The 10,974-nt window shown below is 46.6% G+C and overlaps 2 protein-coding genes across 5 annotated transcripts; one reads left to right on the top strand and one right to left on the bottom strand.

Annotated features, from left to right (window-relative positions):
* Positions 1-6,503: 6,503 nt before the first annotated feature.
* On the bottom strand, positions 6,504-8,724 carry LOC112806052 (uncharacterized). 4 transcript variants are annotated; one of them, NM_001365027.1, is made up of 4 exons: positions 8,420-8,637; positions 8,202-8,326; positions 7,839-8,066; positions 6,557-6,826 (listed from the first exon to the last, which is right to left on the bottom strand). In NM_001365027.1, exons 2-3 carry the CDS (start codon positions 8,289-8,291, stop codon positions 7,851-7,853), a joined length of 306 nt encoding a protein of 101 aa, NP_001351956.1. In that variant the 5' UTR covers positions 8,292-8,326; positions 8,420-8,637; the 3' UTR covers positions 6,557-6,826; positions 7,839-7,850. The 4 variants fall into 4 exon arrangements, with proteins under 4 accessions (XP_035817456.1, XP_035817457.1, XP_035817455.1 ...); XM_035961563.1 differs by having other exon boundaries at positions 6,504-7,033; positions 8,202-8,724; XM_035961564.1 differs by having other exon boundaries at positions 6,504-6,826; positions 8,202-8,724.
* Positions 8,725-9,017: 293 nt separating this feature from the next.
* Positions 9,018-10,328, top strand: LOC103634929 (monothiol glutaredoxin-S2). The gene has a single exon (XM_020542733.3). It carries the CDS (start codon positions 9,558-9,560, stop codon positions 9,918-9,920), a length of 363 nt encoding a protein of 120 aa, XP_020398322.1. The 5' UTR covers positions 9,018-9,557; the 3' UTR covers positions 9,921-10,328.
* Positions 10,329-10,974: the final 646 nt, after the last annotated feature.

Raw genomic sequence — 10,974 nt, 5'->3', positions numbered from 1 at the left:
AAGTACAAAAAAGAATGCCAGGAAATTATAATGAATGCAGTAAGCATTCAGGCTCAGGATCACGTACTAAAACTGAACCCTTTGGTTTCGAATGATTTGCAAGAAGTTGCAAATTGACTGCCATGTGCATTTACTATGAGGTGTCACTCAAATTAATCCTATGTGGAAGTGCCAGAAAGAGTGGTTAAATGGAACACCACTAAACTCCCTATTACAATGATGTTGTAAATAAGAGGGGGAGAAGTATGGTCACAAATCCTAGGATTAAGATGCTTGCAAGCTAATGAAGGCTAGACCTTTTGAGATAGTAAATGCAGACCATCTATTCTTCGGTAACCAACATGGTGTTGGTGGACACCTAAAGGATATTGATTATCCTGTGAATGGAAGACATTCACAACCTAGCTCAGTGCGCACTGATGAGGCTAGGTTATCGGAAGCCCTTGATTCTCGTTTTGGGATTTCACGAGGAATCATAAGGGTACATAAAAAATGACTTTATGTCAACTGGAGAATTGTGTTATTTAAAAGCTACAAGTGTTGACACATACATCTCAGCAAATTGTATATGCACTCCAAGTGATCCAAAAGACTATGGCCATAGCAGAGCATGAGTATGCTCAAACTGGATCTTGTTGAATGATACAATGTTGCTGAGATAGCCTTGCTCATCGAAAAGAAGTGTTAACTTATTTTCACTTCAAGGTATCTTACTGTGGATACAAGTTTGTTTTCATGGACTTGGAAACAATGAGGTGGTGAAAAAGCATGGCTAGTAGCAACTGGGTTTATACGCAAACTCAAGCATTATTTTAATGCTATAAATTCTCCTCTACTGTGAGTAGTTAAATTTCGATACAATAATATGGGCAGTAAATCATCTATGTTTGCAGTTGGTAGATGTAGTGACAACATATGCTTATGTGGTCACTGGATTATGGTATTTATGGAGTCTTGAAGGATTCGAAATACATAATCACCAATCACAAATTTGCAATGCTTGGAAAGTCTTTGTGACTTAGAGCATCCTGGTCAAATATGGTACATTTGACCTAGTGAATCCTTCCTTCTGAAAGGATACACAAAGAATGGTATGTTCAGTGTAAATATGTGCAGCATATTTTAAACATACATTACTTATCGACGGAGTTCGAGATAGATGATATGAATTGAAAGAGATTTTCAATTCAAAGTAAACTATCTTGAGTATCTTAGATACAAAGTTGTCTATATCCAACATATATTGAAGAGATTCAATATGAAAGAATCATGGTTATTTGATTCTTTCAGATCATGAGATGTGCTATTGTATCTTGCAAGAGCATCCGATCGGATATTGCTTTGCAAAGATTTGCTAGCTAGCAGCACATGAGATCGAGTTATGATCTCCAGGCGTACTCATGCTCTCCTTATGTTTGGATATACTGATCTTGGATATCTATAGAAGATCCCCAGGTACAAGATCAATGACATACTTCTGGTAAGTTGGACCTACTGTTTGATAAATGTTGACCAACAGAGATTAATGGTCACTTACACTAATCATTCTATAGTACACTTCGTGGGATTGTACAGAATGATATACTACATACAGAGGGTATGTGGTGGTCATGATTTTTATATCACTGGCCTTATTATCTATGGAGATAATATTACTTTGTGTTGTCTAGATGAAAAACAAGTTATGAACTAAGTCTCTACCTTACTACACATTTTAAATGTGTTTGAGAGCAGGTATGAGATGACTCAGTGTTTTGTAAAGATCAGGGGGAGCTTCCCTCTTGATCAGAAGAACTTGTTCTTACATCATGTTGTACTCTTTTCCTTGCATGAGTTTTTCCCTGTTTGGGTTTCTCATTCAAAGTTTTTAACGAGACAACATCAACACAAGGCCTATGTCGTATCATCTATTTTTCCCGTAGAGGTTTTCGAGGATGATACATTATGACATAGTTATTGTTGTATTTGAACTAGATGACGAGTTTATCTCCCTAGAGTTCAAATGAATCAACAATAGAGTATGACTACTCTCCTTATTTCTCCCACTGGGTTTTTAAGGAGACTCAGCTGATATGTTGATTTCTCAGATTTTCTAGCAAGATTATCTTGGAGAAATATTAGCCTGAGTTATATGTCTCATCATTTATTTTCCCCACGAGGGGATTTTGAGATGATGGCTATAGACATATTATTGTTCTTTGGGCTAGAGGTCCATTGGAGAACAATATTGTACCATGATTCAACTGAATCACCGACCATTATCCATAAGGATAATTGAGCTTGTGTTGTTCAGATGGAAACAGGTTATATCAGGAGCAACATTAATAAACATATTGCTCCTAAATTGTTTTATCCCCATGAACTTCAGGAAAATGGAGATATAAACATCTTGCAAACAAAGTCTTGTGATAATCTTGTCGATCCATTCACAAAATCTCTACCATACTCCACATTTCAGAAATGTGTTGAGGGGATTGGTATGAGAAGACTTAAGTGATTGCAAGAATCAGGGGGAGTAATTCTTCGTGATATTTGACCTGTTTTGTACCATCATATTACACTCTTTTCTTTGTATGAGTTTTGCCTTATTGATGTTTTCTCATCCAAAGTTTTTAACAAGGTAATATCAACTAAGCTATATGCTTCATCGTTGACTTTTCCCCACAGGGGTTTTTATGCATGATGATTACAAGCATATTTTTCTTTTGGAGTTCAAGTGAGGTTATCTCATTATCCAAAAGATATTGTATACTCCTTATTTTTCCCACAGGGGTTTTGAGGAGATTATATATTGGAAGACAGCTTGCAAATGATCAAATGGATTTGGATTGATCAAGGGGGAGTGTTACAAAATATTGTATTTGTGATCAATCCAAGAGGTGTGACAAATAATTCCCAAGGGACACCCCTTGAGAACGCACCCCTTCACCTGTATATAAACAGAGTTCTCCCTGCAATAAAGAATACAACTGTCATTTCCACATTCTCTCGAATCTCGTTTTTCACTGCGCTCTAACACGTTATCAGCACGATTGCTCTATACGGAGAGTGAAGAGAGTTACGTGATGATTCGCCATGGAGGCCCTGGGCAGCAGTGTCGGGTGGTCACGTGAAACGACAGTGGGCCTCGTGGACGCGGCCTCGCGCGCGGTGGCGTGGCTACTGCTCGCGGCGTACTTTGGCTTCGGGCGGCGGCGCGAAGGGCGGTTCCCAGTGCCGCTCAGGCTCTGGTGGGCGGCGTAGCGTCTGGCAAGAAACCACTGTGGCAAGAAATCATGGACGGGTGCAGGCCGGCCACAGTGACCATGAGCGACCACCCGACAGCGACGAACTGCTCATCGCCGACGAGCGTGCGGGCATCGCCTACGGCACCCGCATCAGGTGATTTCGTTTACGCTTCAAAGAAACTGGCTGGTTGCTGCAGACGATACTTCCATGGCCCTTCTCGGTGCGCGGACGCCAAAACGGCCACATGCGCTCCCCGGAGCGGGCGCGTGGCTCGGCCCCGGAGCGGGCGGGCGAGCGGCCTCGGCCAAAGGGCTCCCCAAGTGCGGCTGCTTTCTGGCGGCGGGCGCGTCCGGCCACGACCACGCGGGCGTGACCCGGCCGCGGGCTCGGGCGCCGGCCACGGCGGCGCGGGCACGACCCGGCCGCGGGCGGTGCAGCAGCGGCTCGGCGCGGTCGAACTCCCTGGCACGCGCATCGACTCGGCGGCGGCTGCGTCCGTACTCCCTGACAGCAGCGGTCTGGCAGCCGGCGGTGCCTACGATGTGGTGGCGGTGGTGTGCGGTTAGTCCCTAACCTTGCCAACCGGTTGGGCCATATGCGAGCGACCAGGGGAGCACCCGTGCATGGGCTTGGGAGATGGGCCTGCCGCACAACAACCAAGTGCTATTTTCTTAATATTATTGTTCGTTGTACTATTCCGTACTAAAAAGCATAATTATATACATCACCAGTTTACTTCTCTGATGTACTACATTATGTTTATACCATATTAATAAATATATGTATTTGTTTATACATATATTTATGTATTGTTGTTCCTACGCATGATGAATCCACTAAAAACATTAAATTTTTAAAAGGATTTACCTTAAACAAAAGTTATCGCATATCATCCCTATTTCAAGTTTGAACATAAGGTGGTAGAGTCATAGACATTGGCTGCGTTTTATTCTCATGAATAATCCTGCCCAGAGACCATGTCTAATGCAGCGATTAGTTTCGCCTGTCACTGAAAGGTGTACACTATGTATCAACATATATAGTGATTACCTACACGTGTTCAATTTAAAATAATGGTTATGATACTGGGTTTACTCCAAATGTTTGGGGACTACCCTAATTATATGTTACACTTTAGTGTGTGAACATGTAATTCTGGAAGGATGAAACACCTTCATGTATCTAATTTTGAGATATGTTGTTAAATTTTTGTAATTTTATTACAACAATCGCCATTTAGGTTTGTTTAGTCTTACCACACATGGTAGATTAATAAACTAATGGTTATTTGTTAGTGAATTATATTTTCCTTTACATTTATAATTCACATAGTTTCGACTTGCTTTTGTTTTTGCATTCTTTTATGTTTGCATGGAAAACATAACACATAATTAAGTCGAAACTAATGGTCCTCATGCAAAATGATATTGCATTTTTGGGAAAAGCATAGGGTGATGGAGTACTAAGCACTGGCTGCGCTAAATTCTGTATAGAATTTAGTAGCCCAGAGACCGTGCTTTAGGCCGCATTTGAAATGCCTATCACTATGAGGTCTACATCTTTCGAGATGATTACCTATACGTGCTAACCCAAAAAGATAACGGACCAAGCAGGCGTCGCAGGCTATGGAGCCAGGTTGGACGCTGCAGTCATGGTGACTGCTAAAAGAATTCTTTTAATTAAGTTCTACTTAATTAAATGATGAATTCTTGCAAAATATGACACATATCTTGAACTTGGGATATTTCAACACATGATGGAGATCTAGGCTTTGGCTGCAATAAGTTCTTGGAATTTATTTGCCCTGAGACCAAGCTTTTAGACAGCAAAATGTTATTTGCCCATCAGTAAGAGGTCTACATCATATGGTCATGATGATTACCTATGTGTTCTCCTAAGTAGATATGTTGGAGATGTGATGTTGGTTATTCACCTTTATGGTGATTTCCATTTTATTTTTGAAATTTTGGTCAAGCACAGGGTAGTGGAGTCCTAAGCATTGGCTGCGGTATGTTCCTTGAATATATCAGCCTAGAGACCATGCTTTCAGGCAGCAAAAGTTTTGCCCACTACTAGGAGATCCACTCCATTGTTTCATTACATGAAGATTATCTACGTTGTGTACACCAATTTTCAAAAATCTTTGGTACACTTTATGTGATACCTGGAATTCTCCAACATATAAAGATATGATATATTTTGCGGCAAAGTTGCAACAACAAACAAAAATGGTTAAGTCATTTGGAGGATAATTATTTAATAGAGTTTGATGAACTCGCCTAATGGGCTTAATTATCCTTAATGTTCATTGGATATGTTCATTTCATCTTTGCATAATATGGGGATTCACTTCTTTATTTTGGAGGAAGTGAGATGCTCCCTTTCTCTTGTGGTTCTTATGAAAAGAAATAGGGAAATTTGGATCCATACCATTAAAAGATCACCACTTTGGATTCATATCATTGCTATCTCACTTACATGTGGGTCCACATGAGTCAATGACATGTGGGGTCCATGGTATATATCTAAAGTTTGGATCTTTTAATGGTATAGATCCAATTGTTCCAAAGAAATAATGTGTTTTTGTGGCTTGATGTCCCTTTCGCTGCGCTCTAACAGCTTCCACATACGGGATGGACCGACGTGCCGCGTGCGCCCGTGCCGGTGGAGGCGGCAATTGCTGCTGCAGCATGCTGCACTGGGCCACTGGCACTGTGGGCATGTGGCAGTGCCGATGCGCGCGTAACCCGGGCCCACCATTGCGGCATTGGCCTTGGCCACCTCCCCCACGACCGTGACACGCATCATGCCGGCCGGATGATTGGCAAAGGAATCAGACAACCATGCATATGGGTGCATGTACAGTAGTAGGTCTCCGCGTTCCGATCGCCCGTGGACAGCCGGTGCGTGATTGTGATGAGTGATCGAGATCGATGCATGTGCATGTGGCCGATGACGTGTCACATGGGCATCACATCGTGTGGTCTGGCTCGACGTCATCGGCATGCATGCATGCATTTTTGCACACCGATGGAGTCCACGTCCACCCCACCCACTGAGGCTATGTTCGGTTATAAGGGTTTAATTCCCTAAGTGGACCAAAACCAGGGAGGGATTGAGTGGATCCCTTCCTTTCACTCAATCCCTTTGGGGATTTAATCCCTTCATGATCTAATCCCTGTTACAAAAAAGTCCATTCGCTTAATCCCTGAAACATACAACTGGGCTTTTATGCAAAAGAATATGACATAGAAAACCGTACACATAACAATGTCTTTACACACATACAACTCAATAGATTGCATAAGCATTCAAAATAAAAGACATTAGCAGCATTCATAACAATGTCTATGCACACATACAAGGATAGAAACTCGTAGATTGCATCAGCATTCGAAATAAAAGGCATAGCAACGTTCATAACAATGTATAGAAAGGACAGAAGCTTGATGATACATGCCACCAAATGACTGAAGAACGACAAGTAAACTGTCAATGCCAGTAAAGAGTAAACTAGCCATCCTTGCAGTCCACATCCTACTTCCACGGTTCCACACCAACAACATGACTCAAAAGAAGCCCAAAATGCATATTAGACCTTGCAACCAAATGTAAGACATACACTCCTATTAGATATGATATGAAAAATATAAATATAAATTTAGATTTCAAATGGTCACCAAAATAAATATATACAGTAAGTTTGCAGGTCTGATATACATTCAGATTGCAATGGTAAAGAAGCAAGCAAGTCTGTAGGTCCAATATACATTCAGATTGCATGTTTCTTCGGATCGCTAAGGACCTGAGAGGCAACACACATGATTGGTCAACACAACAGATGCAAGAACTGAACTAGTAGCAGTAGGAAAGCGAATAACAGCAGGAGGAAAGTGAATGGTAGTAGATCACTAGAATTGAACTAGCAGCAGGATTGGTTAACACAACAGATGCAAGAACTAATAGCAGACACTACTATTAAAACTGAACATGTAGGAGTGAAATGTATAATACAGCTATGCAGATAATCAAAACCTTAAATTGAAAAAAAACAAAAGAAAATATTGCTTCAGTAAATTCACTTATTAGGCCCAACAATCATATATAGAAAACTCCATACATACGTGAATGCCGCTGTAACAGGGAAAAATCCCTACATATATTTAGGGATAGATCTAAGTACCTAAAGCGAATGGTAGTCATAAGATTTAAGGTTGCGTAAAGTGTGCTTTTGATTAAACTAATTAAACAGAAAAATATAAGAGGACATTATGTTCATGCTCTTTATCAACTAGCCACTTATTATTCTAACAGATTGAAATAGCTCATTTGATCTCTTCGGTTTATCACTCCAGACCACGCACCACCAACCATGTCTCATGTTGATATGACTACTCTTTTCCTACCACAGTTGGTGGTTGTTTGGTACTGACACTACATGGAATCAGAACCATGATAAGCTTGCTAAGAACGAGCTGACACACCCTCTGAACCAAACGGAGCAAGCAACTTGTGTCTAGAATTACTAGACCAAGCTGATCGAAAGCCCGAAGGTGGGAGTAATCAATATAGAAATCTGTCAAAGCAGAACCGAACGGCCACACACGCACCGTGTTCAGTGTTCACTGATGAAGCAAAGCGAGAACAGATCTGAGCAGTTTGCTAAATCCTCGAGGGCTGGGGCGGCGCACAGCACAGTGGTGCACCATAGAATCAGGGCCGGAACAGCGAATACATGCGGCGGCAGTACGCGCTCCAAGGCCAACCCAATCCAATCGAAGGCGCAACAACATCTTCTTTCTCTTTCTTCCCACCTCCAACCCGCGCCAGCTTTCTCCCTGATTTCCCACAGCGCAGCAGGGTGAGGTTGAGGTTGAGGCTACGACAGGCCAGCTAGAAGAGAACACCATCACCGCGCACCATGGATCCTCATGGACAGTAAATGGAAAGTGAGAGGTGGAGGACGTGATTACCGGAGAGAAAATTGGCCACCGAAGGGGATGGAGATGAACAATGGATGATCGATGGTCGCAGGCGTCGCCGTCAGCGTGTCGCGCAACCATCGCCTCGCTAGCCGCACGCGTCGCCCTCCCCTCGCCTTCGCGTGGAAATGTTCCACGCGATGCGGACGTGGGTGAGTTCCCTGGCTAGACTCGGGGAAAATGGATGAGAAAAGTCCGGGGAATAATACCTGGTGGATGAACCGAAGACAATTAAAATGTGAATCGGGAAAGTTTCCAGCCGGGGATGATCCACGTGGATTGCGCCACAATCCCGGCCAATCCCTGACCAACCGAACATGGCCTGATGGTTTCGACTCTCGAGGCCGCGCGGTGGTGCTGTGGCCGTGCCTTCGGTTTCCGCTGCCGGCCGGCTACTCACCTGATCGGCCGTCGCGGCCCGTGCCTCTACCCTCTAGTGTACTAGTGGTGTTGTCCTGTGGGCTGCGTGCACCCTGCAGCCAGCCGATCGATGTGCGCGCGCGCAGGGATGACACGGGCACCCCCGTGAACCGTGATCGCGACGCGTCAACCAACGGCCTCGCGCATGGGGAGGCGTGAGCGTGACAGCGGGCGTGGTGATGACGCCACGGCGCTGCTCTCCCGTCGTGCTGACGTACTAGGATGTATGCAATGCAGGGCAGCTGTGCGAGCACAGCAGTAGCACGTGTTTCTTGTTTGACGAAGCCCAGTTGGGTACGCCATGTTCGTCGTCCGCCTCGGAAGCGCAACGCAAGCACCGGTATTTCTCTTCTTTTTTTAGGGGCCTCGAGTTCAGGTCCCCGATTCGGTCAACTACTGAGCTTGCTTCCCCTCTCTCTCTGCTGTATGCTGTTGCTGTGCAGTGTGAAGGAGATTCTTCCCAGCTCTCCTTCACTCGACTGACTGGCATGCAGCCTTGGCCGGGCCGGAGAAAACTCAGCTCACTGCGCAGTGCGCACCGCCACCGCCACCCGCTCCGTGGAGTGGCGTACGTGGCGCCGCGTTGAATTAATGGCGTCCCTCCCCATCCGGTTCCGGCCCGGGCACGTGACGGTGACGCAACCTCCGGCCCCACGCATCCCCCGTCAGGCCGTCACCGGCCCGCCTGACGTCACCTTCCCCGTCACCCCACCCGGCCCGCCGGTATGCCGGGGGGGCCATTAGGCCATGTGGTGTGTCTGCCTCTGCCCGTCTGCCGCCCCGGCCGGGTATATATATGCGGTTGCGGTCCTCTCGTCTAGGCGAGCTCGTCCGGTCCCGTCGATCTTCCAGGCCGCCGCTCTCAGCTAATCGGCACGCAGGCCGGCCGGCAGGTGGGTGGGTGGGTGGGTGGTCCAGGTCGAGAGCATGCAGGCGGTGGGCATCCGGCGGCGCGGGCTGACCATCGACCCGGCGGGGGAGGAGGAGGCCCCCGCGGCGCGCGTGGGGCGGCTGGTCCGGGAGAGCCCCGTGGTGATCTTCGCGCGGCGCGGCTGCTGCATGGCGCACGTGATGCGGCGGCTGCTGGCGGCCGTGGGCGCGCACGCCACCGTCATCGAGCTAGGCAGCGCCGAGGAGGAGGAGGAAGAGCTGGCGGCGGCCGAGGGCGGCGGCGTCCCGGCGCTCTTCGTAGGCGGCGACCCCGTCGGCGGCCTCGAGGGCCTCATGCGGCTCCACCTCAGCGGCCGCCTCGTGCCCCGGCTCCGGGAGCTCGGCGCCCTCTGCGCCTGAGCTGCTCTCTCTCTCCGCCGTCTGTACTGTACATAGCACGCGCGCGCGCGGCCTCTTCGATCGATCAGGGTGCTCGGCGCAAAACACAGCCGACCGGTGGTGTACTGTACTAGTACTAGTGCTGTGCACATGATTGCCGTGTACATACATCCTATCCCCTTCCTGGAAGGCGTAACTTGTGCTTCGGAAGACAACATACAAAAACCTGAAAGATCAACGTCACCGCGAACCCAAAATCGCAACGCTAATGCCGGCTGCCGGGCCGGCCCGCCCATCGATCGCGCCCCGCAGGTACGTCAAGTACATGGATTAGTGCTGAGAATTGGGCCGGCCCATGCCAGCCTGGTCCAAACCCATCGTTCTTCGTGTCAAACAGGTTTGGACCAGTAAAGCCTGAAAGATTTTTAAGCCGTGTCGTGCTAGCCCGAAGTGTAAAAACAGTGACACAGTCCGGCCCTAAACTATGTCGTGCCTTCTTTGGGCCGTACCGGCTCAAGCCCGGCCCGTATATTTGACCACATAAAATCAAAATATTACACCATATAAAGTAGCTTACTAAATTAAAGATATTAAACAATTCTATCATCATTTGACCACATAAACTCTAAATATAACAACAATATAAAGTCGATATCTTACTAAATTAAATAAATTAAACAGATTAAGCTTAATTGGGCTGTGCCGGCCTAAGCCTGGCCCATCTATGCGGGCCGTGCCGGGGCCCGACGGGCCGAAAATTGAGGCCCGGCCCAAGCATGCCTTTGGGCCGTGCTAGCCCGGCCCAAATTATTTCATGCCGGGCCGTGCTTTGACTCCTATTTTCGGGTCGTGCTCGTGCTGACCCGAAAAGCCCAGCCCATATTCCCAGCACTAACGTGGATGATCTCTGGCTGTCACCACCTGCTGTTAATTTGGGGATTTTCCCTTTATTAAAAATAATAATAATAAGACCAGCCGGACTGGGCTATCTTAAGGCCCAAAAAGGCCGAGCAGCCCAGCCGGCTGGGGAGGAGCTAGGGCACCTCAGTGCCTCTGATGGCTTGCGGGTGATAGA

The sequence above is a fragment of the Zea mays genome, chromosome 8, assembly GCF_902167145.1.
Source record: "Zea mays cultivar B73 chromosome 8, Zm-B73-REFERENCE-NAM-5.0, whole genome shotgun sequence".
Lineage (NCBI taxonomy): Eukaryota > Viridiplantae > Streptophyta > Magnoliopsida > Poales > Poaceae > Zea > Zea mays.
This window is presented reverse-complemented; position numbering and strand designations above follow the sequence as displayed.